The sequence below is a fragment of the Lagopus leucura genome, unplaced genomic scaffold, assembly GCF_019238085.1.
Source record: "Lagopus leucura isolate 7727_CA_CO unplaced genomic scaffold, USGS_WTPT01 Super-Scaffold_739, whole genome shotgun sequence".
Lineage (NCBI taxonomy): Eukaryota > Metazoa > Chordata > Aves > Galliformes > Phasianidae > Lagopus > Lagopus leucura.
In genome coordinates, this window is record NW_024962255.1 from 15,196,049 (window position 1) to 15,223,433 (window position 27,385).

A 27,385-nucleotide genomic window follows, 5' to 3' on the forward strand; every position below is an offset into this window, starting at 1 on the left:
GATTTACAAAAATATCACTACATGCTGCACATTGACTACAGTTTCTCTTTGGCCACATGCACACCCTCACCTTTACCTGTACAAGTATGCAATTACGATGAAGTGTTTCCACCTGGCAGGGAATACAAGCCACTATGGCACTATTATGCTGCTTCTCCTCTGTTGAGGAGGAGCAAAGACATCATTTTGCTGTGTGCCATTTCTTTGCTGCGCCACTCTGCTCACCAGTGTCCTTGTCCATTTGGCAGGTACATGGAATTCTTTCCAATCCCCTCCAATGCTAGCACAGACTTCATGTTTGAGAAGAGTGCCAATTATTTTGACACAGAGGTAGTACCAAAACGTGGTGCAGCCCTGCTTCCTCGAGCCAAAATCATTAGTGTTCTGATCAACCCTGCAGACCGAGCCTACTCATGGTATCAGGTAACTTTTCCATACTGTTTTGTGGATGAGCACATGAGAAATATTCCAGCAGGGCAAGGCAGAAAGCCACAGATCCATTTCCGTAGGAAAGCCAGGAAAGATGATACAGACTGGAGAGCGTGGACAAAGTTATGTACAAAGGCAGTGGTGGCTGTTTGTAGTGAGTCAGTGGGGTCTGCAGAGATGGCGTGGGGAGGGAGGAATTTTGTTTTCCTGCTCCTTAATTCAGCTTATGTTTTTCAGCACCAGCGAGCTCACAATGATCCTGTGGCACTCAATTACACCTTTTACCAAGTGATCTCTGCAAAATCCCAGGCCCCTCAGGAGCTGCGCAACCTGCAAAGCCGATGCCTGCTCCCTGGCTGGTATTCCACTCACCTAGAGCGCTGGCTAACATACTTCCCTTCTGGGCAGGTAGGAGGTGTAGCTGCAGAGTGAAATAGATTAATAATGCTTTGGCAGTGCTGACCTTGAAAGAGATCATGCAAAATTTCTGGGTGTAGGAGATGAACGCTGCTGTCTGGCCTGAAACTAAGATGACAAAGCAGGAACTGGTCTCAAGGAGTCCCTTTTAGGTTTAGTGTAGAGGAGCAGAGAACAAATCTCTGTTCCTTCCTCCCCTGCTCCTTCTCTTTTCCCAGATCCTTTCCCCTCAGTCCATTTATATTGTTTTCATTTCACCCCTTCTCTTTATCTTTTGAAACAGGAACCACCATTTACTTTTCCTACTGCAAGCCAATAAGAAATCGGGCTTAAATACTTCAATTTTGCACTTTACTGTATTTGTAAATGTAAATGACTACAAGATGATAGTGTGATCTCTCAGACAGCTCCACAGGCTTGAGATGTTCAGGAAGAACAGCAGTATCAGCGCTCCCTTCCTTTCATCTAGGCAGCCTGCAGCCCTGGGATCCCCTACAGGCCCAGCTGGTGTTCATCCGCTTGCTGTGGTTTCATAGCTTTAAAGAGAAGCTCTTAGACTCTGCCACTTGTTAGCTTCCAGGTTGTGGAGTCTTTAACTGTCTTCAGAGGTTTAACTTTGCAAAAGGTCAGTTAATATACACCGCAGACCATTTCTGTCTCAAAATTCCCAAGACATTTATAAACTAAGACGTTATGAGTCAGAAAATATTTTTTCAATTTCTTTCTGATACTGCAGTTATCCTCAGACAGTCTATATTCCAGCAGTCTTACAATGCCCATTAGTCTCTTGAGATTGCTGCTTTGGCAGTCAGTAACAGTACATGATAGATCTGCCAAGACTAAAATTAGAGAGAAGGGAAAATAAATCAGAGACCTATATCTCTGTTACTGTCAGAGTAAGACTACTGCAATTCAGCTATTTGTCATGGAATAATTAGCAGAAAGAGTAACTGATTGGTGCCACATTGCAAGGAGAAGTTGTAGTGAGTAGATCCTTCAAGACAGCACGATGTGTAGCCAGAAGTTATTGTATTAGTCCTGCAACCTGTGTCGTCTTTGCATGAGAATTAAGAATTAAATCAATAGCTCAGCCTGCCTCTTTCATAAAACTAATGCAGGAGCTGGTTACTGTGTTCTTCCATGTCTGTGGAGCTGGAGTAGGCAAACAAACAGTGATGTTCCTACATAAAATATGCCATCACTTTCTTGGGCTTCAATCTTACTATTCCTGGAGATGACTGATGTGAGTAATAGAGCCAGGGACACCAATTGGGAGATAAAAAAGGGAAAGAAAATTGTACTGCATGGCCACTCTTTGTGGTGTTAGCTTTGCGTTGGCACACCATTCCTATACTTGCTAAGGGTCAGGGTCTCCTACATTCCCCAGACTTCAACTTTTGAATAGTTGATATATCAGCAAAGTGCTGTTCTTTATTATATGTATGTGCAACAGGAGAATAATCTTAAGTTATGGCAGAATACTTAATGATTGACATCTGAAAAAAGGATACACAAGACAATCTATAAATAATGCTATTGCTGGACCCGAATACTGGCTTACAGGGAAGACTGGCCAAAGACAAGTTATCAGACAAACTCTGTTGGAATCTACTGTCCTGTAATATTTGTGGCCCTTATTGTACTTCTCTGTCTGCTACATCCTCCTCTGTTGTGTGGTTCCAGAATAAGCAGATACCAGTAAGCTATACTCGCATGAATGAAGGCGGTGGACTTTTGAGAGCTGGAAAGCTCAGCACGAGCTGTCAGAGGCTAAGGTGGCTGGTGTTATTTCATTTCAGATTCTCATTGTGGATGGTCAGGAGCTGAGACACAACCCTGCCTCCGTAATGGACAACATCCAGAAGTTCTTGGGAGTTACACCACTCTTCAACTACACTCAGGCCCTGAGGTAGGGAAGTAATTTTTGGACAAGCTACTTTTTTAGCCAAGTGCAATACAATAAGCATTTGATTGGAACAATATATCTTATCTATGACCAGAACGTCTGCAAAGGTTTCAGAGGTATGTCTAAATGTTAAAATTAATTTCAGGTGGCTGTGTCTGGATGGCATGAGACACTAGATTGGACTTGTAACTTAGTCCAACGAAATGAAGGGGGAAGGGCTGTTTTTTGGCACTGTTGTGGAGAGGCGTGAAGTTGCTCACAGCAGAAATTACAGTGTTTTTCATTTGGTCTTTGTGGTTTCAGAAAAGGTGCTGAAGCTATTAGAGCTCATTATGCTTTGTGTTTCTTACACCTTGAATCTGGCAGAAAGCAAAGAATTTGGGATAAAAATGAATGACAGGCTGCTATTCAGCTTGATGGAGATTAGAGACACAGCAGAGAGTTTTGAGATAAGAGTCTATTATTACAGAAGATGTGGACTTGACAGCCGAGTCCTAAGGAACTGTTAGCAGAGGCAGTACCTCATTGCTACCAAGTTGAAGAACATTAGTCAGCCATGACTACGATGTTCTGCACAGTGCAGTGTGAATAGGTTAAGTAAGTGCTAGCTGAAGGTGAACAGAGTTGGTATCAGTCTTCAGTGGCAAGCCACTGGAAGTCTGGAATGTTGTTCTTTGCTGCTGAAACCTGGCTTTTCACACCTTCTCTGCCATCTCAGCCCATGCTAGCTGAGGGTAATAGGTGTGTCTGTGTATGTGTGTAGGCACACTGCAATTGCTCTTCCTTTAACAGTAAGGATAGGAGTACCAATTTAGGCCTCTTCCTCCAGGTGTTTCCCAAAGGAGTGGCACACCCCAGGGTGTGCGGATCTAAAGAAATGTAAGATTACTTGGAAGCCTTACTTGCAGAAGGCCGTCACAATCAAATTCTAAAAACAACAAAAACCAAAAAGCAACCTGAATTGCTCAGATAAAAAAAAAAATCATGACAATAAATTAAGGATTGAACTGGGAAATACCTATGAAGCTGTTAAGTTTCTGCAGCTACTAATTGGGTATGTGGCCATATCTTCTAAATATCAGTGTCATTTTCAGATTTGATGAAGCAAAAGGATTTTGGTGCCAGCTGTTAGATGGAGGAAAGACAAAATGCCTGGGAAAGAGTAAAGGAAGAAAATACCCTGACATGGATTCCTCGGTGAGTAACTTTCTCAAATTAGTTAGCAGCAGCAGATGAGCTGTATACACATGGAATGCAATGAGCATACCCACCTGGATTTTTCTACTGCCAGTGACAGGAAATGACCTGAAGACCCCTGCCAGAAACACGGTAAGGGTGACATTTTCTTTCACGCTAATGTAGTCTGTCTTTTCCATGCAGTCACGGCTGTTCCTAAGAGACTTCTACCGGGAGCACAACATTGAATTATCCAAGCTGATGAACAGACTTGGACAGCCCCTTCCAACCTGGCTCCGAGAGGAACTGCAGAACTCCAGCTGGAGTTGAGAGGGACTTCCCTGTTCCCAGTGCCACTGGGATGTGTGGTGCTCCAACATGTGCTATGATGCCATCTCTCGTCAAGCCAAAACAAATGGACAAAGGAGCAGTAGCAGAGAATGTGCATGTGGAGCCTTTCCCCACCACTGGGAAGGGCTGCTGCTTCTGTCACTGTCCTAGGGCATGGAGTGCAAATCTCATTCTGGAGTATTAATGGTGTGTCACACTTTGACTCTTACTTGCAGGAAGGATTTGTAATGCCTGTCCTACTTTGAGCAGGAGCAAGAGCACGGTTAACACTTTATGTTTAAATTACTCTTCTCAGTATATGAAACAGGCACTAGTTGGAGGGTTAATGTCTTTCACCTCTGAGTCCAGAGAAAAAGATGTGAGAGGCAAGATACAGAGCCCGCTGATCAGAAAAGGGGAATCTGCTCCAGTGAACCTCAGCTTTGATCCAGTAATCTATTATTTGGCAACAGCAAGGTACAAGAACACCTCCTTCCTCCCCCTGTAGAGTACAGTGGCCATGACCATTACTTACAGTGCCACGGTGTGTGTGCTGGGGACTGCACCATCTTGGAGACACAGGCCATCTTATGCCTGTTAACATGTCCTTATCTGCAGCCTTGCTGGTGCAATACGGTGTCCAACAGCTCTGGTCCATGGGCAGTGGGAGATAAGGCAAAGCTGCAGATACTGACACCAAATTAATTTCCTGTCTTAGGGAAAAGGTTGCCATACATGACAGCATGGCAAGTATTTCTTTGAATGTCTTCAGCCATTTCAGAAGATACCCAAGGAATGATAAGTCAGTCCCCTTGAGCACTTTGGAGGCCTGTGTTAGCAGAGCACAGTAGCTGGGGGAGGCAAAGCTCAGGTAGTGTTGAATAAGGCTGAAAGTAGACAGTTCAGTTTCCCCTGTCTGATTAACTTAAAAATGTTGCTTTTTTTTCAGTCTATCCAGCAGCTGCAGGGCCTCTACCATGTATGCTAATACTTGTTTAATCCCCCTGCAGTCCAGCATCCTCCTGCAAGGAGAAATAAAAAACCCAACCCACAGTAAGTACCACTAAGATATACAGGGAGGGCTTAGCATTTTTAAGCAAGAATGTGGTTTCCTGTATCCAAAAGGGGCTGTTTGTTTAGATTACTGTTTCTGCACACAGTCAATACTTTAAGTACACTACGGTGCTGTGCCTCCTCTTACAGTTGCTGGATAATTTTTCTCAGAGGAAATCCTCCATCATGGTTGTACATTTTCTGTTGCTGAGCCATGGGCTTCTGAAGTTGTGTGGGCTGTTGTCCCTCCCTCCTGGGCACAGATGGACCTGTCTTGCTGCAGTTCCAGAGAGGGATAGGATCCATGTGAACACAGGTTATGGAAATCTCTACAACTGTCACAAGCTCCTTTTCACCTACCAGAGGAGAAAAGTTGCTTCAACCAAGCTTTTCCATTGAGCCTTAGGTATTGTGTATTTCCAATTGAATGGTGCATTTACCGTTGTATGTAAATGTATATAGTATGCAATATAGTATTTTATTTCATGTGCCCTTGGAAAGGGTTATTTTGTGCAGCCAAAAAAAAAAGGACAAAGACTACAAACCCCCTCTCTCAGTCCTGTTAGAGAGAAGAGCCCAACTTCCTGCACTGGATCATGTATAGCATCATTCACATTGAATGATAATGAAGAAATTCCTGGCTCTCAAAACTGAGCACAAGTGTCTGAATAAAGGCTAGAAGTAGTAGTAAGTGGATTCAATAAATGTACTACTTATTTTTCTTCCTTGTGATGATTTGGAGTGATGATGATTTGGAGTGATGTCGTGGATCGTAAGCTGGTAGAAAGATAAAGAAAAACCCTGGAAAACAAATTCCGGTTCTTACAGCTGATATTTGAGAGGGCAGCAAAAGTGTTTGCTTTCCATTATAATGGAAATGTCCTTTTGCAGCTGTAACAGTGTAGTAAAAATGTCTTTCTTGGTATGTGCAACTGGAGGCTCACAGGAGCCAGTACAGCACAGAGAACCTGTGGTCGGATACTCACCCTTATTGGGTTGCACTAGTGATGAATTTTGAGCTATTTCCAGCTACTGCAGTAACTCCCAGCTGCTGTGCTGCAGCAGTAGAGCTTTGCTCTGTCCTTGCTGTCCAGATGTGCAGCCATTGCATGGCCTTGGCCAGCAGCCCAGGAGTAATCTGTGATAACACAGAACCTTACATTCAAGACAGAGCAAAACATTATTTAAATAGTCACAGTTGTGGCAGAATTATAAAATAGCCTTTCACCTCTCACTTTACCAAGCACTTCAGAAACAAACATAGCATCAGCAAAACAGGTATTTTTTACATACTGCCATGCTGGGAAGAGCCCAGGACCAATGGTACTGCTGCCCCATTACACACAGAGCTTCCTTCCTTCTCGTAATTCATTACAGGTTCTCTCTTACACATTTACCTCAGAGCTGTGATAAATATTCAAGTAGATGGATTCAAACACTGGAAAAAAAAAAAAGATACTAGGAACAAAGTTGGAAGGGACTTACTAAATGTCAGGGCTGTTAACTGACAATAGTCCTTCAATCAAGGCAGCAAAGAGCAGCTCCGTGTTCTCATTATTTGTCCTTCCATCTCCACTGCTTTCTTTGTTGCTGTGCTGGCTTTTTACTGCTTACAGCAATGGAGAAACAAATCACCTGCTATGTCTAGACCATGTCAAATGTATGATGTCCTTACCTGATGTAGCCAGATACACTGATTACTTGGTCCTGACACAGTCACTTACTTGCTACTGACCCTTACAGCTCATTTTGACAGTGGAACTGAGTTGCAAATAAACTCCTTCTTCTTGCCTCACTATTTAGTAAGGAAGAACTTGACAGCAAGTAGTTAGTTTTCAAGACAGGGAAAATGTTAAGCATAAGACATTACCTGAAAATTATTTTGTAATGTATTAACGTTTTCTTTTTTTGGCATAGGAAACTGAGTCATCAGAAAGGTATCAGAAGGGCCCATGACTTTAATAGAAGCCAGATCAGGTCACTTCAGAAATGGAAGTGTGTATAGCAGGTGAGAACTGCGAAAACAAATGTTAAGAAACAAATAAAAAAATAAATATAAGTAAAAAGCAAGCCAGCAGAGTATACATGCCAACCTAAACAAAGAAAGGTCAGCAACATGAAGCCAAAACTTCTACTCACTCACAACCTCAGAAATTCAAGCAATTAGAAAGATGCTTACTACTTGGCTTTCTAATTTGTACAGGGAGTACAGGGAACTGGTAAGAACATGTGCAGAAGGATAGAAGAGGTTTAAAGGCTCTGGGAGAATTTCTCTGTAAGTAGCATCATAGCTCAAGTCTACATAAAATCTGATCCCTCTGATGACAGCACTGCAAAAGCATGGTCTTGGCAGAGGTGTACAGATAGTGGAAGTCAGAAAGAAACACAAGAGTGTGTTAAGAGTGTATTAATGTAATGAGCGCCTTGATCAAATATACCACTACTACTGTTTTTCAGCAGTTTTACATATACAGTTGAGAAGAGACTCCTTTCATTCCTTGCTGATAATTTTGCTGTAGCAATAATAATATGGCAAGAAAAGTAATGACAAACCAACCTGAACAGGACTGTGGTCGCTCATCCCTTTGCTGACTCCTGCCTTCCACTGCCCATCAGGGAGTAAGCCACCGTGTGAGCGCGATCTAACAAGCACAAGCTAAGAAGAAAAGCTCCATTCACTGAGTAGGATATGGAGTTGTCACTGTACCCCCCTCCAGTTATTAGGACTTCAGCTATTGTTTATTTCCGTCCCCTTCTTTCTTACTGCCTTCTGGAATTTAAAAAAAAAAAAAGAAGAAGAAAAAGAAAAGAAAAAACCCTCCACCCATAAACATTAAGAATTGTTAATTTTACTCTCATCTTTGAAAAACATCTTACAATTTTGTGGCAAAACCAACAATGTATCCCTGACACTTTAATCTCCAGTGCTCTAGTGGAATATGTAGAAATAATTTATTGATCTATTCAATCTGTTTTTAGCTTTAAAGAGCATTTTCCTTCCAAGATTCAAATCCTCCTCATTGTCGTCCGTATCACTTTATTGACATCTCTAGTCTCTCCAAAATGCTTGCAAACCATATGTCTGTAATTCTGACACTGCATTAGCAGGCTGAAATCCAGCTCAAGTTTACTTTGCAGTAACAACAAAGGATCATAAATCAGACTGTTCTCAGAACCCTGCCAAGCCAAGTATTGGAAAAGGTGCACATCAGGATTTATAGCAATGTGTTGACAGTAAGGTTTGCACAACTGCTGCCCATACAGCCCCAGCATTCCTAACAATTATGTACTCCCAGTTGACTTAAACAAGACAAACTGAAGTATGAAATAAGAGAAAGTTATGGAAGACCAATCCAACTCTGTGCAAATTACTATATATAATAGATTTTAATGCATTGCTAGCATTTCTCCCCCCAATTCCTTAATAGTTCATCATGTCCTTAGTGGCAACAGAGTAATTGTGCAGTGCAGACTGTACAGCATTAAGTAGTTACTCTATAACTGCAAACAGGCAACATCAACAAGAAAACAATTGCTTACAAGCACAGACACTGTTGTTATACCAACAATTAACAATATACAGCAGTGGAGTTACCTTGTGACAGCTCACAAAGCTTGTATTTGGCAGTTAGCCCTGAGAAAAAGCTTTAACTCATGGTAGGCTCAAACTGAAACCCTAGCACAGAATATCCCCAGACTGCACTCGCAGTTCTCACAGAGTAATGATGCTCTTTGACAGGAGCTATTGACCACCCTGCCCCCAAGCAAAATGTGAGCAGGAAGTAGAATGAAGATCAAAATCCACTTTTAAATTGTGCTGAGGAGTGAGAGGAGAGGTAGTAAACAAAAATGGTAATATTAAGAAAGACTCCCTGTTGTTATTTTACCATAATCACATCATATGAAGCTCTAATTAGGGCACAGAGAAAAACCAAAAAATTCTAAATAAACTGTTAATTGAGAGCAGTTCATTCTATCACTAAGGATGGATTAAAAGCAAAGTCATACAGCAGTTGTAGTCATAAAAAATATGTATATATTTTAATAGTTAAGTTCTGCTACCCTAACTTGCCTTTTTAATTTTTCAGTTCAGATTTAAAAAAAAAAAAGTCATCAATACTGTTGTAGTCATCAACACCTTTATGCTTTTGTGATACATCTCCCAAGTGCACCCTGGAAACATCATTTTAACACTGTGCCATTTTTTGGATTCCTGGACAAGTAAAACAAAACCAAGAAACAACCAAAGTCTTACAGAAAACTACTTCTCTTCTACTTAGAAAAACACTTATGTCACATTTCAGCTAACTTATTTATACGAGGATGTATTAAATTTCACAGACACAGACCTTGCTTACTCCATTTCTGCTCACGCTGCTCTTGCAAAACTCTTCAATGCCCTCTAGCACTATGTAGCAGTGGCCAAGCCAGTTCTAAATGTGCTAAGCTTGATTAAAAACCAAACTCCCACCACCAAAAAAATGCAAACACTTTAGGTTCAGTGTGCCCCTACAAGGGTGTTTCTCTCAGAGTTTCCTCAGAGAAGGAAAATACATATCCCAAATAAATACTAATGAGGGTAAACAAACATTAGAAAGAAACACACTTTTCAGCTAACTCTAGCCCTAGCTGTTAGGCTCGTTATTCATCAGATGACAATTCTCATGGTTCACTGGCTGGAAAGATGCTGAAGTCCAAAGGCAGATAATGTCCTTCTGTCTCATAGTCCTGGAAAGGACTTCCAAAAGGAAAACCTTCACAGGCAAGAAAGATGGTTGTAGGTGAATATGTCCTACATATTTCCCTATGGAGGGGAGAAGCAAAGCAGGCCCTCACAGAGGCTGATGTGCCTGATTTTTACAGAAAAAGGCTGCATCTGTATCAAGAGATGTGTTCCAAGCAATGACTAAAGCTTTTATTTTATCCACTGCATAAGAGCTAAATCAAACCATTCCTCCTGATGACCCAAATAGCCAAGAATCCAGATGTTATTTTGGCACATTTATCAACTTCACTAAATATATGACCACCTCTACAGACTGAGAAACTATGCAGGAATCAAAAGATTAAGTTTAAATACACTGCTGTCCTAGAAACAGCTTTATTTATAAGACCACATATATACAAGTGGAAAAGATACTAAATGGCCATTAACTTCTTCAGGGAAGAAACATATTTCCTGTGGTCACATGAGGAAATAAATGTAGCAAGTCAGAGAAAATCACTGTGAATACAGAACACATGAAGAAGTACAATCTATAGATCTGAGTACTTTCCCCATGTCTGGAACAGTGACAAAACTGAGACAGCTGCACAGGATTTTAATTTTTCTAACTTACAGTAAACTCATGCTTCTTTGATCACCATCATCTCTTATAAAAGAAAGATTACCTCAAGCACCTTCCAGGCATGTAGCAGGAAAAAACATACCCTTTCTCACTCTTCCTGTCCTTGTTCAGATATATTTCCATGGCTCAGGAACAACAAGAGATTAATGGATCCAGAGATCCCAGATATAGAAACGTTGTGATCTGTCTGAATAAACTATAAGGCAGCCCCTCCACACAGCTCCCTGAGTGCTCTAGTTTTCAGAGGTAAGACTGGAAACTTGCAAAACTACTGACCTGTGCCTCAGACCACTGAGCTGCTTGTTCAGTTGACATCAGTCTGAGGTGAGATTCCTTGGTTCTTCCTCTGATTGGGCCCCACAGCTGCTAAAGACAACTCATACAGGGTCTGTTCTGATACTGAAAACATTCAGCTTTCTTGCCCATTTCCCTCTGCTTCTTTCCTTCTAGAAGACGCTCTCTCCTCTACCCTTAATTGTTCTCCATAAACAACGGAAAAGATTAAACTTCATTAGAAAACACTCATTTTTTCCTACAAACACCTTTCCCAGCCCTGAACATATGAGCACTAAAGGGCACAAAGTGCTCTAGGAAGGCCAGAGGTGAGGCCTGGACTTCTCAATAACAGGCAGCTCACAACCAATCCAGAGTTAACTTAAAAACCACATAACTTCACACATTCTTACGCACACTGGCATTTATAATTAGCACGTAACCAGAGAGCAGAACACATGGTGGAGGTATACAAAGGGCTGCAAGGAGAACTTTAAATAGTTCCTGTTGCACAGTCAGAACTAAGAGAAACTTAGCGATGCTCCTTGGCCTGTGCAGCACACAGAAGTCAGACCGAAGGAGTATGCTCATGTACTTTGTCCTATGCTTTTGAGTTAATTTATTTCTTATGAACGTCATTGAAAATATTAAACAAACATACACTTTTAGCTTGCAAAAACTGAAACCTCCCTATTGTCATTGGCTAAACCCAAGTAAGTAACAAAATATATTACTATTGAGACATTAAGATTCTTAACATACATCAAACCTCTAATTATGGCATTAAAAAAAAAAAGAAAAAAATTTTGTGCTTGTATGCTTCCAAATGGCATTAGCCTTTTAAATTTCCTTGGTATAAAAATAAAAGCTTCCTAGAATTAATTTTCTGCAACATAAAAATTGGGTAGTCCAAACAGCTCTCACAACTCACAGGACCAGACTGCACATCCTTTAGCAATTACATCAATTGTGAGCAACTCTGGTTTTGCACAAAGCTCTGGAAATCCAGAGAAATACATTATCACATGGTATCCCTTGTGCTTTCCAAAGCACAAGAGGAACCCGGTGGCCAGCATAAGCGTAGAAACTGCACTGGGATGCCCCAGGCTTTCCACCAGCTCTGCTCACACCCATCAGCCATCCAGTCAGTGCAGTCCTCAGCCCCTGTAGAGGTATGACATCCACAGAGCACAACCAGACAAGAAACTTCTGGATCACTGCTTGTACAAAAGCTCTGGCCACCTACCTCGTGCTAGCTGCTATTTCCCAGTGAGCCTTAGACTATCTACAGCACTCACAGGAGCTCCCACTGACACACGGCTGGCCAGTTCCATCAGAATGTCAACATCATAGCAGAGAGAAGAGAGAGTCAGTCTAAGAAAACGAGTGTTTAATCAGGAAACGAGAAGAGACAAGGGATAAGAAACTGATTACAGGAGAGTAATACCCCAGCCAAAAGAAACATGATTGTACAACTCCAAACGACCAGGATCAAAACGTCCTAAGAGCCAGCAGTGTCCAGCGAGGGACACTTGAGAAAGAGCCCAAGCACTTCTGGCAGTCACCAGGCAGCTCCAGGCAGTCTTGGACCTTGCCCAAGCTCCAGCCTCTGCCCTCAGCAGCTGCTGCAGAAAGCTGCAGAGGTGGCCCTGGCCCTGCTACTCCAGTCTCAACTTCTCTCAGCAGGAAGATGCTGAAAGGAATGAAGGGAGCACTGACTGTGCACAGCAGTCCCAGCTTCTCCCGACAGGAGATGGTATGTGGAGTAAGAGAAGCCCATACATTAAAAAAAAGTTTACATATTTATAAATGCCAAAATAAATATTTAAGACAGACTCCCCCACCCCTCAAACACATGCGCAATCACCCTGCAACTGCTCGCAGGACAGTCTCCAGGGGCTCAGGGAAAAAAGCAGTGACTACACCACAGGGCAGCCAGCTCGACTTCCTTCTCATTTCCTGATGCTTCTGAAGCCCGCAGCTCACTGGGAAGGTGGAGGAAGAGCGAGCGAAGCAGGGCACCAACACGCAACAGTGCTGGAGAGGAATGTCATGGTATAAATACATCAGATCAGTGGTTTCCAGCAAGTTAAAACTAAAATTAAAAAAAGACACCAGAAGGAAGGATGGTGTAAATGGAACTACAACTACGCAGAGCAAAGGGTTGTGTGGAGCTCCACCTGCTGTCACGGTGAGAAGGTGGTCATTTCCAGAGAGACCCTTTGCCACAGATCCTTTGTCTGCTTGCCGCGCTTCAGGTTCTGGAGAATATCATTAAACTGCATCATGCCCACGGGAGTCAGGCAGAAGGCGCTTCTGGCGCTGCGGATGGCATTCACAAAATCATCGTAGTCAGCTGGAGCGAGGTGGATCAGCCGGTAATGGATGTACTGGATGGAAACAGGAAAAAAGCCTTCAGGTATTTTGCTCACCATCTTCATGCTGGTGAGAAACCCTTCTGGCAGGACTCGAGCTTCAGTAGTGATACATCACATGATTCTGCTGCCCCAGGAGAGGTCCCAGGATTCAGAGGCACGGACAGAGGACAGCTCAAAAAGCAGGCCCGGGCAACTGCCAGTATCTGCAGGTGTTCTCTCCATTGCGAACACCAGACAGCAGCATAGCACAGAGCAAAAGGGTCACCAGAGCCCTTCTCTATCAAGCACTAGCATCAAACCCTCGCACTGTTAATTCTGCAGGTTGTACACAGGGACCCAGCATGTTCATGGACATAATCTTCACTAAGGGGTATGGTGGGAGTAAGACCTGCACTGAGTTGCTACAACATATCTCTAGGGCTGGCACACTTCTCTTCCCATCAGTACTTCCCTCAACTAAGGCCCCAAACCTAAAAGTCCAGACTTCAAGAAATCTGTTTCTCTCGTGGAGCTCAAAAAAACAGCTCAAATAAAGAAGCTGTCATTTCCCAGAATCATACAAGTGATGGGACAGTTAACCCAACCTGGACAGTATGTTTACAGAATCACCCTTTTGGTCACTTATTCAAGAACAGCACTCAAGGGGTATCCTGCTTATACTGTTCTAAGAAACAGGCAGTTGGCTCACAGAAACACACCTGTCCTGTTTTCAATAAATCCTGAGACATCTCATCTGTATTGGGTGACCATGCCACTCCCACTATAAATGCCAGCACTGACACATTAACCAGTCGTGCAAAGACTTTGTTACAAGGCAGAGAGGGACTACAAATAAGAAGAAAATAAAAAGGCCAGAAAGACAGGTGGACAAATGGCTTGAAAACATAGCAAAGAAACAGTACAGAAGTTAAAAGCATGGGTTAACATTTAGAGTGAGAAAGAAAGAGGATAGGGACCACAAAACATTTTCATCCTGTATAGTGAGCACCAGAGGCAAGAGGTCTTAGAAGAATGAGCACAATGCAGTCTTTTGTATGCAGCCTTCACGCAGGCAGGCAATGCCTATCCCATATCCCTTGTGCATCAGGCAATGGACCAGTTCAGTTTGTGATATTAAAGGCTCTTCCCCTCTCTACACATGCACACACAGGCAATGGCAATACAGGGCAGGCAATGGCAGGCAGGAAGACACACCACGTGTTACCTGCAAGTAGACCTGCTGGCACCTCTGCACCAGCTGGTGGAAGGCTGGGGTGCGCAGATGGTTGTGCACATGTGCAGGGTTGAGCCTCTGTAGAGCTTCCATGATGATATCCTGAAGCACAAAAGGGTTCAGCACTCCCTTGGCTGCACCGACACAAAACTGATGCACGTAGTTTACACCTGCACAGGAGGAAGTCAGAACAACAGCGTTAAGGTGAAAGACATTCAAGAAATTAGGTGTCTTCCAGGAAGAACCTGGACTTACAGCATCTTTCTCTCAGTGTTACATATCCTCCAGCTTCGGGAAGAGTCCAGCAAACTTACAAGGACAAGCAGTTATTCTGACAAATTCATCAAGTCTGAGGAGACACTAGGTACTACCTCAGTCAGTGATATTTCCTGTTCACCTGTCTTTAAAAGGGATATGAAAGAAAACTGATGGGACAGGGAAACTATAGAGACGAGAATACACCACACCTCCTCCCACTGCTTCCTGCCTGCTCATCTAGGAAGCAGCTGCAGCCCCAGCACCCATGTCTTCTGGATACTGGAAGGAAATTAAGGCTTCCCCGCCATGGTGGAGCTCTGCTAGCAGTAGCAGAAGTCATGCCACCAGGTAGGCTGTTTGCAGAGTTGTTTTTAAGCTCTTGCTACTGGTGAAAGAACTAAAAAATGAGATGACAAAAAAGACTCAAGATCAAAGTGTAACTAAAAGAAAACAACAAAAACACCCAAACACTTGGTGGTCTGAGCACCTATTCCTATAAAAGGTCTTTGTAGAAAGAATAAACACACACAAAGAAGAAAGAAATATTTACAAACTAGTGGAAAGGAAAAAAGTTACTATTACAGAATGGAAGGTCTGAGCTCTGTCCAATCCCATGCACTTTAAGTGCCTTAAAATTCAACAGCTTAGAGAGCCCAGAAATGGAACAATTGCCTGGATGAAAGAGCAGCAGGGATCTTTCGAAAAACTCTCAGAAATGAGATCAGGAACCAGACCCACCCAGGCTTTGAAGTTTCACTCTTAGAAGAGCTTTCCCCCCACCCTCCATATTCCAAATCCCAGAAAGTGGATTTCTGCTGAAGCACTGCTCTGAGCCTTACCTAGCTTTGCAGCCAATCCAAGGAGCCATTTTACATCCTCTGTATAGGGTGGACTGCGGGAGAAGTTGTTGGGATGATCGCTCTGAGTTCTTCGGCCAAGCATCTCCAGAGCCAGCATCCCTGTAAGAGAGGGGCAGCCAGAGTCAAGCAGCACTTCTGCCCTGTAGTACTTCATTCACCTCAACACTACCTCATTGGCCCACCTTTCAACAGCAGAAAATTGCCTAACTGCAAACTCCACAGAGAAACAAAAGGCCCATGTCGGAGGCTGTCACCAAAGGAAGCAGCTGGATCTGCTCCAGACTGGGAAATCTGTACAGCCATCACATGCCACTAGAGCTGCATAGAGACACTGCTAGATCTACAGCAGGATCAAGTCCCAAAGACCGATAAAAGATGTCCTGAAAAAAAAAACAGCTTCACATTTTGCAAGCAAGGCTACCTAAATCAAACTACTTAGCTGCAAAGACAACAGGCCAACAGCAAGCAGCAGTACCATCAATTTGCAGACTTTTCCCTAATTCCACTAGCAGCTCTTCAAACAAATTCTCCAATTTAAACAGTTTTAAAATACTAACGGGAGCTATGTAATGCAAAAAGTCTCTTTTGATCTTCCAGACCCTCTTCCTTCATCTTCCTGTCTGTTTTTCAAGCTATCAAAATGCCTTCCATGGCTTACTACTTACCCCTGTGATGCTTCCTATGAACATCCGCACCCCTTCCTGACTGGACAAGTTACTTTCTTCTCTAGCTTTAACAAAAAAAACTCAGGCAATCTCCATACAGTCTTCAGTTTCTTGCTGTTTCTCTTCCTTTGCTGCCCTGCAATGGCTCCTCTGATCTTAGCAGGGCCCCTCCTCCCTCTCCAAGTACCTGCTTTGTTGGGCTCTCACTTTCACTATATACAAATAGCTTACTGCAGCCTGTGCTCAAGCACAGACACCAGGACTGACATTCTTGCACAATGGTAATTTCAGGCACAGACTCTCCTCTTAACTAGCATAACTGAAAAAGGAATACTAATTACACACACTCACTTCTTGTCAGTCTTCAACAGCCTGGTGGAAGAGGCACAGGGAACATGCCTCTGTGCATGTGAAGACTTAACTGGTATTGTTAAAAGGTGTGCCTGCACCACCCACGAGCAGCAGGAACTAAACTTCTTTTCACAGACACCTCCACAGAGCTCTATCCAGACTCCTCCAAAAAACACTAATCGAAGGGCAAGCCTCTTTCCAATATTAATCCACTTAACTTTACCTTTTACTCCCATAGCTCTCAACATTTCAACCTCTATTTAAGACCATGAATTGGCTTTCCCCATGTAGCTAGGATATCATCCTCCTCAACAAGTGCAGCAGCAAGTTGCCAAACAGTAAAAACCTGTAGCCCTGCCCTGAATCCTTCTCCAGGGGGCCACAGAAACCCACTTGGCCATCCTTACCAACTTGGTATGCGGAGTGGAGGTAGTGCAAACCCTGGGGGCTCACAGGCTGACTGTGCTGCTCATCCTCGGCGGGAAACCCCCCTGTAACAAGGGAGTTGGGCTGTGAGGACAGAGATGTCAAGGAAGCCCCTTGAATCGCTGGGAACGTTGATCCTGCATGGACACTTCCTACTGAAAAGAAAGCGAAACAGCAGCATTAGGACTCACCAACCAAAGCCTAAGAGAAGTTTTCTTTGGGCTCACGTATTGGTCTCTTACCCTAAGTAAAACAATACAAAAACCGAAAAACACAGACTTGCAAGTAAAATACAATGAGCTAAAAATGTCTCTATTTTGTTTGCAAGCAGGACCTAAGCAAGTTGATCAGATGCTTGCCCATCTCTTCTGCTGTATACCATGGATATGCACATGACATGTGTTTCACATGTTAAATACATGTATTGACTCAGAAGTCTTTGCAGTTACTAAATGATGTCTGGTTCTGATTTCTTATTCATGTATGTGAATGTGCCCATCAACATCTGGTGAGAAACTGCTGAGAAAACAAATCACCCAACAGGAACAATATTTTCTCACAGGAAGTCCAACGTTGCAAGGTTCCTCCAGCTCTAAGTTACGACACCATCAAGATACTATGTGGGAAGAGAGTTACTAGAGGCTAGCTGCCAGTTGACCCTCATGAAGAACTTCTCCTGTACACCTTGGCAGCAGGTATCTACAGTAAAAACTGCAAGGAAACTTCAGAAGATTCTCTCCCCTTCAGACACTGAACAATACAGACAAATTTAAGGAAAATTACAGAAAAATCCATTACATTATGTCACGTAAGCTTGTAAATTTTGACAGCAGTTAAAATTAAGTCACTAAGCTGTATTCTGACAAGGGACTCAAGTTAATCTTTGCTTCTCAAGAAATGCATGGAGAGGATTTTTTTTTTATTTTATTTTTCAATGTTTCCTAGTGAATAGTTGTATATCTGAGAACAATACGCCTCCCAGGACAGGTCTGTCTAACCTCCTCAGCCAAAGAGACACAAAGTGCCAAACAACCCACAAAGTGGGGAAAATCCATGCTACATTTGACATTTGGCCAAGGAGAACAACCCACAAGAATTAACTGAATTGTTGCCAAAGTTCAGTTGTCACCATGTGGCTATGTTCTTCAGGAACAGCAAGACACTATTTTAAGAACTGAAAGTAGAAGTTTCTGAAAGCCTTAAACAATGGCAACTGGAAAGGGTGGGGTTGTTTTTTCCTTTTGTTATTTTAAATGCTCCAGCATGAATTAACAGTTCAGTTAAGAACTCAGTCAGCATCAGCAATTCCAATGCTGCATGCTGCTTGAAGGGTCTTCACCACTGTTCTAGCCCCAGCACATGTAAGCACTCATTCAGACCACTATTGATGTGATTCTGCCACAGCATCCGCCCTCCCTACAGAAGTTCTACATTTCAGGTACTGGATGCCTCCAACTTCTTAGGGTGGGAAAAATATCCATCAGTGCTACTGTCTTCTCCTTGCATGCTCTCCCAAAAGAATCACAAGTCTGCTCAAGATCGTTTGTGCTCATCTTGTCCTAAGGAATGGACACTGAGAGCTAAAACTTCAAGTAAGTTAGAGGTCAGAAGACCAGGAGGTCCATGGAATTGAAGTCTCAGAGTTGAAAATAATGCTGTACATTTATCCAGACATCAGTTAAAGCTCCACTAGGTAAATAAGGCCTCATTACAAATCTCAGTACGACTGAGCAGGCGCATCTTTAGGCAGTGGTGGATTTGGTCAGAGTTCAGGGCAAGAACCCTTGTCCCAAGTGATGTAGGTAAGGAGCAGGGCTTGGGGGAGTACAGCTAGGAGACACAGTAGCAAACGTACGCTACGCACAATGCAGGGCTGTAACACTTACTCGCTACATTGGAAGACAGTGACAGTCCAGTTTCACTGTGGTAGGGATGCACTGCTATCTGTGTCATGGATGGGACTGGCACACCAGGGAACGACACTGCAGTAGCTGCCAATGATGGTGTTGTTACCGAATAGGGGTACTGCGCTCCTATGAATGCTGGATGGACACTCTAAAATAGACAACAAATAACGGTCATGCCTACTGTATCTCACCATTTCCAAGTCCGAAATACGATGCCCCCACACTAGCCTCAAAAGCAGCGGAAGTCCAACTACAAAGAGGAAGCATAGCAAGAAGCAGCCCAGTAACTATTATGCACCACATGACTACTACAACTGCTTGTTCCTCCTCCATTTAAATCTGATTACTTTGCACAAAAACATTCCAAGAACTTTCACAGAGGCTAAAATAACCTTTAATTTTCCCTTTGTACTTTCTATTTAGTTTCAAGATAACAAGGCTTCTGTCATAGCGTGTGTTCTGAAAAACTACTGTGTAATAAAAATTAAAACCTACTAATATCTTGCATATTCTTTCAAGACTTTACATGCACCTACAGAAGGCTCTTTATCAGATGAGAAGCTGAGCTGGAGAGCCAAAGCAGGCATCGCAAACCAGTAAAAGAATACATACGCCAACCTCAAAACACAGCCAAACAGCTAGGGAGAGCCCCACGCTCCCCCCAGCTAGACATACTCCCTCTGGAAGCAGTTACACAAAATTTCTGTAAATGAGTGAGCTGCAGGCAAGACTCACCTGTGGGTACGCTGAGCCAGGCACTGGGAAGACAGCTGGACGTGGCATGTGCTGGATAGTGTGTCCAATATACTGGGGATTACAGGGAATGTGAGTCTGAAGGGTGGTGTAAGGGTGGAGGCCCTGCGTGTGTGTATGCGCCATTGCCGGTCCTGCCATCGTATGCTGCTGGTACATGGTTGACCCCATAGAGATTACTGGCACGACCGTTGCTGCTGCGGTTACTGCAGCTGCCACTGTTACGGTGGTTGGCTCAGTGGTCACCCGGTTGTCTGTCAACCCACGTGCTGCTTCTGACGCAGCCCGTGCACCACCGGCACTGCAGCCAGTGGCACCTTCTCTCTGGGCTGGAGTCCCACCAACAATCTGTTCATAAAGCCAGTACCACTGGTGAGCTACTTCAAAGAGAACTTCTGGGTAAACGCCACCTCCCTTGGCTGCCTCTTCTACTGCCATACAGGCCTTTTCCAGCATCAGATTGTCCTGAAGGCAGAGGAGAAAAAAACAAACAAACAAGTGACTAATGAAGAAACAGGAACACAAGAACACAAATTACAACAGGAGAAAAGTTATAAGGCACTCTAAAATGAACGAAGCTATTTGGGAGCAGCTAGACCACAACTGCGCAGCAGAATAGCCAGAGCTATTCACAAAAGAAAAACCTACAGAACTGAGACTAAGGGCTGTTCTGTAGCAGACAGGTGCCAATCCCATAAGTAACAGTACGTCCCTGATGCTGGAAACCAGCCTGTTAGCCCCCATTCAACACTCACCTGTTCCTTGCACTGCACCAGAGCCCTCTGGATCTCATTTGGATTCAGGGCATGGGCATGGGGCAGGCAGCTGAGTGCCAGTTCAGCAGCTGCCCTCACCATGTTGGAGTCTCTGGCCCGCGAGGCTCTGTCTGCCAATGATGCCACCTCTGGGGGGGTCAGATGTCCATCCCAACACTCCACTAAGATGTTCAGGGCTGCACTACCAATCTCCATGGCCTGCCCTAAGAGTAAAAGAGAAGACTCTCACACTACTGACCATGCCCACAGAAGTTCCTGCCAGCTTTCCCTCAACAGGGGGTGCACTCATCACTTTCTTCAGTTATGCAACAGAGTACTGTTGCTCACCTTAGGCTGCAAATCAAATAAAATGTTCTTCTTCCCAAAACACAGAACAGGGAAGAGCCCTTGATAAGGAAGCAGTGAGTGAAGGTATCATTATTAAAATGAAGCTAAAGATGTATGCGAGGCAGTGAGATGAACTTGAAAGAGTCTAAGGCTCTTCAGAACTGAAACAAAACTGCACAAGTCACTAGTGCTTAGCCTGTGCTGCTGCCATCTGTGCTTTACATGGCTGCCACAGCATCATCAGCTTTGGGAATTAGCTCACCCCCTGCCCTTTCCTGCCCCAAAGCCAGCCTCCCAATTACGTTCTGCTGTAACCTGTGATCCAGGAGACATGGGAGGAGTAAGTTCGAGAGAGCCAGTTGGGAGACACAAAGTTGTGCAGCCCTAGTGCATACAGCCCAATCTCAAAGGCGCAGAGGTGAAGGTTGCGGTGTGGTCCCTGGTGTCCACCACTGGAGGAAGGGTGCGTGAAGATGGAGGTACTGCTGTTTCCACCTGCTTTGATAAGGACTGTCTTGGCCAATTCAAAGTAGAAGTGGGCAGCTGCCTCTGAAGGCTGGTTTGGGACATGAGGAGCATGGCTTTCCAGCCGCCTCCCTTTATACCTAAAGAAAACAAGAGAAAATTTTCAGAGAGCAATGGTACTCCAAGTTCTCTAACTCAGGTGCAAAGTTCTTATCTTTAGGGTCCACAGAAAACAAAGAAACTCTCCCAGGAGAGTATTTCCTAATGCACACATGCTAGTTTTCCGTCATCAGGGAAGGCTGCCTGTCTGCATCATGTACTATTCATTACCTGCCAACTTCCACAGTTTTTGCACGGGCTCCCCCACTGGCTCTCCTACTGCCACTGGAAGAAGAAGATCCCAGTGAATCACTTGAAGAACTACTGATGCTGTCGCTGTCTTGTCCTCGGCCCCAAGATGTTGCTGCCCATCCCCCACGTAGGGGACGCCGACTGAGTGTTGGAGAACTGTCAGAGGTAGTTTCAGGAGCACTGCTGTCAATACTAGCCATGCCTACAACACCAGAGCACATACAGTAATGTCAACAGGTGCACCTCATGCATCACCAACAGTCATGTCAGTGAGAGTTTAACACTGCAAATTGGATGAGAAGAAATCAGTTTGGCCACAGATATCACTTTGAAGTTCTTGGATTAAAAAGCAGAAAAGTCTGAGAAGAGTGTTACTTCATTTTCCCCTTAACACCGTATCTCTCAGCCACTCTCTCCATCTGCTAAGCTTTACGGCAGAATATAACAACAAGATGCAAATATACAAACAAACTTAAGATCTATAGATGCCCTCCTGGTGCAGGCTGCACAGTTTATACAAAGCTTTTCCATAACCTGAAGAGAAGTGCGTCAGGCAGCAGCTCCCCTAAATTTGTTTCTAGACCCAGGAGCACAGTGCTCTGCTCCCTGAAAACAACAAATATTCTATTCCAGATATCTAGTCCATTACCCAGAACATAGCTGCTGTGAGAAATGCATGCACATGGTAAACTGCAATTCATTAGAGGCTGGGGAGGAAATCTGTGGATCAAAACCTTTTTTTCCATGCCAAACAACTCAAAGATAATCAACTGCTCCTGTAGTATAGGAAAGGCTGACAAGCAGAATGAAAGAGCAAGGGAACAATTGAAATCTCAGCACGGTACCCAGCACAGCACTAGGTGTTAGTTACTACCTGTGTGTTTCTTCTTCTGCCTCACAGGTGAACCCCAACATCTTCCGTTGTATCCACCTCGGTTTCCAAGGGCCAGACGACTGGGGACCTTTCCTTCCTGTTTCAAGACAGTGGATTCCCCAGCTGGCTCACAGGGGGACCTCTGAGAGCTCTCTGCATAAACAGGACAGTGACAAGCTAATTATTACAATTTCTTTCTGCATCTTTAAAATTATTAAAAGATGCAAGATTTTTAGAAATTTGGGTGTATTTATGAGCAGGATTATCTCAATTTTTTCTGCATTAAGCATTTCATCAGATAGTAGGCTAAAAACACTGAAACTTAACACAAAATTTGTAAAATTTGCTGCAACCATGCAAATTTACAGTAAAAATGCTCCAGCAACCCTAACTTTATTGTATTTATCCTCAGCTACAACTCATCTCTATGGGAAGGATTAAGTGAGCATCCACTCTCCTGCACGTAATGCTTGTAACCGAAGTGCAAGCACAGTGTATGGGAACTGCTGAGTCACGGCCTGAACCTCTGATTGATCACCTGAGGTGAGCCATGAGTCAGCCAGAGGAGCACAGGTGAAGGCAATTCACCTGTGCTGCTGGAAGGGGTGGAGCCTGGACCTATTTAAGAGCTGGCTACCAGTGGGGAAGGATCTCGTCTGGAGATCTGCTCTGCTGGAGTTTTCTAAGTGAGCCCAGGATATGGGTAAGCTTTCTATCTATTCTCTTTGTTATCATAATCTGCTTTGCCAAACTCTCTTGTTTATTTCATAATTATAACATCTTAATATTCATTGATTATACACACAGCTAGAAGAAAATCATACTGTTCATCTCTAATGATCTTCAGCAATTTTATTTATCTTGCATGAATGCATCTGACTCAGTTTGTAACTTTCTGAACACTGCACCTCTGATATAAGCCTAAAAGATGGAATCATAGTGGTTTTACAGTAACTGGCTAACACGGCTGGCTCAAGACAGGAAAGCCTGAAAATTAGCTTGAATTTCTAAGCAAAAACAACGTGTACAGAAATGGATTCAAGCAAACAACAGAGGAAATAATATTCCAGTAACCACCAAGAAACCAGGTGGTGATATAAATCATTCTGACTACTATTCAACACAGATGTGAATTTATGGTTTAGGTTTTACGTGGATGACCAAAGGGTTTCAAGCATAACCTTTATAAATCATCTCTTACCTTGTGAACTCTTCTCCACAAAAGTCTCAGGACTGCTCTGAACTGCTGGGCTTACACCAGCTTGCTGAGCAACTGAAGTCCCTGGAAGCTGCTGGATGGCTGCAGTGGACTGGGCAGCATGTTTGGAAGGAGACTTTTGGTTTGCTACTGTAGGCTTGCTGGAAGAGTAGAAGGAACTCAGAGTCTGTGGCTTATGAGTTTGACTCTCTCTGTCCAGAAGTTTGTCTAAAATCTTTAACAGAAAGAAAAAAAATTATATAAAAAAGCTTTTCAGATGGGTAAGAGAACAGGCATTATACTAATAAATAGTGGGAAAGTACCACATCATTTCTTGGAAGACTATAAACTCCACTCAACTGGAGAAAAAAAGAGAATGCTTTTCCAGTAAAAGGAGCAGCACTTCCTCACACAGAAGATCAGCTAGGCACAGTTGAGAGCCATATGGCCTGCACTGCAACAGTTCATTTGTACTCAGTAATATCCCCATTTTCACTTCAAAAAAGCCACTGCCTGCACTTGAAAAACACCTAAACTGACATTACAGAAGCAGTTCTGCCACATCAAGGACAGAACAGAGGATTCTACATTTAGTGTCTGTCATTATATGTTCTTAAATTCAAGTCATTAAATTTCCATGCTCAACATCCAAAACTCCTGTCACACAATTACTAAGAAACTGGCAAAGCCACTTCAAACTTTCAGACACTAGAGAAATTGCCTCCCACCAATGCACAATAACAACACCTTCTTCACTTTATTTATTACAGAACTGGGGAACAAAGCTTGACCACATTATTTTTTGTGTTTGTCCAATTCTACTCTTTGTTCTATACATGGAATGAACATCACATGTCTGACAGAGCACTTATTTTTAGATGACCGATATCATAACCTCCCTGTTCACCCTCATTGCTGAGAAAAGTATAACAGAAAAGCTTCAGCTTTAGGTGAGAGAAATACATTAACAGTATTCTTACTGGGAGAAGTGCTTCTGAATAAGAACGATAAATAAAAACTTTCTTGAAGCTTCAACAATTTTTTATAAGTTTTTTCGTCTAAGTCATGAAGGGGGAGCAGAGTTGTACCCTCTTTTGCATGAGCCATTAAGGCACAGTGGATTGAACTTGCATATAGAATGAGAGATTAAAAAGAAAACAAAATGCTGCAGCAAAACAGAACTAATCCCCATATAACAGATACAGAGCATACTGGAAACCCCTGGGACAGAAACCTTGTTTTAGCAGCCAAGTAAAAGTATAAGCTACAGTCAGAAAGCATCTCTCAACTAGAGCTTAAGAAACCTTTGGTAGGAGCGCCTCTTCCAGGACAATGCATACTGTGCAGTCAGATTTTGCCTCAGTAAGAGAATATAAAAACTAACCATGTGCTTGCAAATCATCAGTGCACAACACAGTGACTCATGCTCACTGGGAAAACTCTGCAATCCATCAAAACACAGTCACGGTTTACTCTGCATCTCTATGTCTCCTTTTAAAGGGAGGCTCACCTTCTTCAGCTTCGATTGATCATCCTTGTAGGTAATCATCAGAGCTAGTGCCAGATCTCCTTTCTCCCTTCGAGTGCCTTCACACAACAGAGGATGTTCTGCTTCGCTGACAGTTGTCTTCATGCCTACAGGCCAGAAAAGAGAGGGATGAAAAGGCAAGTGAGCCCATGGGACTACACTGCATCCTTAGCAACATATATACATATGAAGAAGAACTTTTCCCATTTTTCTGTTAACTTCAGAAATAGGTCATGAATAAACAGGAGTGATCGTATGCCCCCAGAATACCAAGCACGGTACAACTGTCAGAGCAATATGATCAGAACATGCCATAGAGAAGAGGCCAGACACATCCACAACTTCATCTTGAAATACATTTTTCCAGTTTCTGCAGATGCTACAAAGCCAGCATTTCTGCTCCATACAGAACTCATCTTTGTCCTTTCAGAGATAAGGCAACAGAGGACCAGTCTTGTTTAACCCATCCTATTCCTAATTTTGCATGCAGCTTTATAACAGGCATACATTACTACCAACAGAATAAGCGTAACTACTGCTTTGTCACTGAAGCTGTTATAAATGAGAGGTAGGAATCCAATATTCTAAGATCTTGAATTACATGATACTGCTTAATAATTCTGCTAGTCTTTCACCATCATTGTCTAATCTCTTCTGAATGATTGCCTCTTTTTTTTCCTCTGAAACTGCTCATCTTCATTAAAGCAATACATCTTCCATCACAAGAGATCAAAAAGAAAACTAAGATACCATTACTACTTTAATGGTACATCCAGTTCCTGCCCCATATTACCCTTCCTTTTTTTTTTTTTTTTTTTTTTGAGGCACCTCAACCTGGCATGCAGAATCTTTCTGCATCTAGTTCTGACAAACCATGCAAACACTTTCGTTTTTGTACCAAATTGGAACGAGCTATTTTTTACCTTTTACCACCCAAAATAAGGGAGAAGATGCAGAACACAGATAAGAAAAGCTTTTACTTGTTAAAAAAAAAAAAAATTCTTACCAAGAGCAGCAACAGCTGCTTCAAAACCAAGCTCTTCATCTCCAGGCATTTCATTATTCCAATTGCGACTTGGAGGTCTACAGCCTGTAGGAGAAACCACTGAAAGAAGACAAGAGAATTAGTGCTCAGCTTTCAGAACTAGGATCTCAGGGTAGCAGCTGTTTCTGAGAGCTTTCTAAATTTGCAGAGCTTCCCATGCTCCTATTCCTAATCTTTGTATCAGTTTCAAGACAATACCTTGTTTTTCTTCCCTTTTTCTCCCTCTAAACTCAGAAGGCTCCTAACCAGGCAGGAACATCACCAAGTCATCTAATCTCAGAATGTTGGTTTCTTTTTTTAAATCCTGCACTTATATTATCTTCCACTGAATATAACCATCATAATAGCAGAAAAGTCAATCATTTTAACCATTTTAAAAAAGCAGACAAGTGCTGCTGGAATATGGTAAGTTTTCAGTTGCTTCTGAATGTAAAAAGAAAAAGAGAGAATTTATATCTCTGGAGCAACATGGAAGCAAGAGCAAGAAACAGTGTGGGAAGAATCAAGATTAAGTTATTATATATCCAGTAGACATTTTCTGTTTGAAAACCCCTCAAGACCTGGAATCTCAAAAGATTCCCTTTGCACATTCAAGCCAATGTAGACAGTACCTGGAGTGCACAGGACATCAAATATAAAGCTAGCCAACATGAGAGGCAGGACAGGACGATAATCACACAGTGTTCCTTCTCGCAGTTCTTCAGCTCTTCCTCGAATAGTATTCATCTCATTAGTGACCAAGGGAATCTTCTTCAAGAGGGCTGCAATCTCAGACTCCTGATATGCCAGCTTCACCTGGCAGTAACCACAAGGGAACAGAAGAAGCTGTCATCAGCACCATTTTTCCCTATACATACGTTGAAAGTATGGCAATAGTTTTTATTGGTCCATCACATTACAGCAGTTTTTAGCACCCAATTCTTTCCACAGTGAACACACATCACAGAATCATCATAGAATGGCTTAGGTTGTACGGAACCTTAAATCTTCAAACCTAGTTCCAGCCCCTCCACCCTGGGGAGGCTTGCCAACCACCAGATCAGATTTTCAAGTTTAATATACATCTTGACCCACATTT

At 43.0% G+C, this 27,385-nt stretch overlaps 2 protein-coding genes across 9 annotated transcripts in view; one reads left to right on the forward strand and one right to left on the reverse strand.

Moving 5' to 3' along the window:
• NDST2 (N-deacetylase and N-sulfotransferase 2) overlaps window positions 1-6,032 on the forward strand; it is a 104,443-nt gene extending 98,411 nt beyond the window's left edge. For all 7 annotated transcript variants that reach the window (XM_042862831.1, XM_042862834.1, XM_042862836.1 and 4 more), the window contains 5 exons: window positions 249-423; window positions 667-837; window positions 2,646-2,755; window positions 3,847-3,949; window positions 4,133-6,032. In XM_042862831.1, coding sequence (XP_042718765.1) covers window positions 249-423; window positions 667-837; window positions 2,646-2,755; window positions 3,847-3,949; window positions 4,133-4,258 — 685 coding nt within the window. In that variant the 3' untranslated portion in view covers window positions 4,259-6,032. The remainder of the gene's footprint in view (window positions 1-248; window positions 424-666; window positions 838-2,645; window positions 2,756-3,846; window positions 3,950-4,132) is intronic.
• A 2,647-nt stretch (window positions 6,033-8,679) lies between these two features.
• ZSWIM8 (zinc finger SWIM-type containing 8) overlaps window positions 8,680-27,385 on the reverse strand; it is a 65,395-nt gene continuing 46,689 nt past the window's right edge. Inside the window, exons 13-27 of one of the 2 annotated variants that reach the window (XM_042862830.1) lie at window positions 26,919-27,102; window positions 26,269-26,367; window positions 25,245-25,369; window positions 23,738-23,969; window positions 22,537-22,689; window positions 21,642-21,864; window positions 21,162-21,451; window positions 20,499-20,722; window positions 19,726-20,208; window positions 18,970-19,138; window positions 17,065-17,238; window positions 15,621-15,740; window positions 14,515-14,693; window positions 13,113-13,322; window positions 8,680-12,969 (exon numbers count right to left, since the gene is read on the reverse strand). In XM_042862830.1, coding sequence (XP_042718764.1) covers window positions 13,119-13,322; window positions 14,515-14,693; window positions 15,621-15,740; window positions 17,065-17,238; window positions 18,970-19,138; window positions 19,726-20,208; window positions 20,499-20,722; window positions 21,162-21,451; window positions 21,642-21,864; window positions 22,537-22,689; window positions 23,738-23,969; window positions 25,245-25,369; window positions 26,269-26,367; window positions 26,919-27,102 — 2,859 coding nt within the window. In that variant the 3' untranslated portion in view covers window positions 8,680-12,969; window positions 13,113-13,118. Of the gene's footprint in view, window positions 13,323-14,514; window positions 14,694-15,620; window positions 15,741-17,064; window positions 17,239-18,969; window positions 19,139-19,725; window positions 20,209-20,498; window positions 20,723-21,161; window positions 21,452-21,641; window positions 21,865-22,536; window positions 22,690-23,737; window positions 23,970-25,244; window positions 25,370-26,268; window positions 26,368-26,918; window positions 27,103-27,385 lie in introns of both variants that reach the window. The other variant, XM_042862829.1, reaches the window with a different exon arrangement.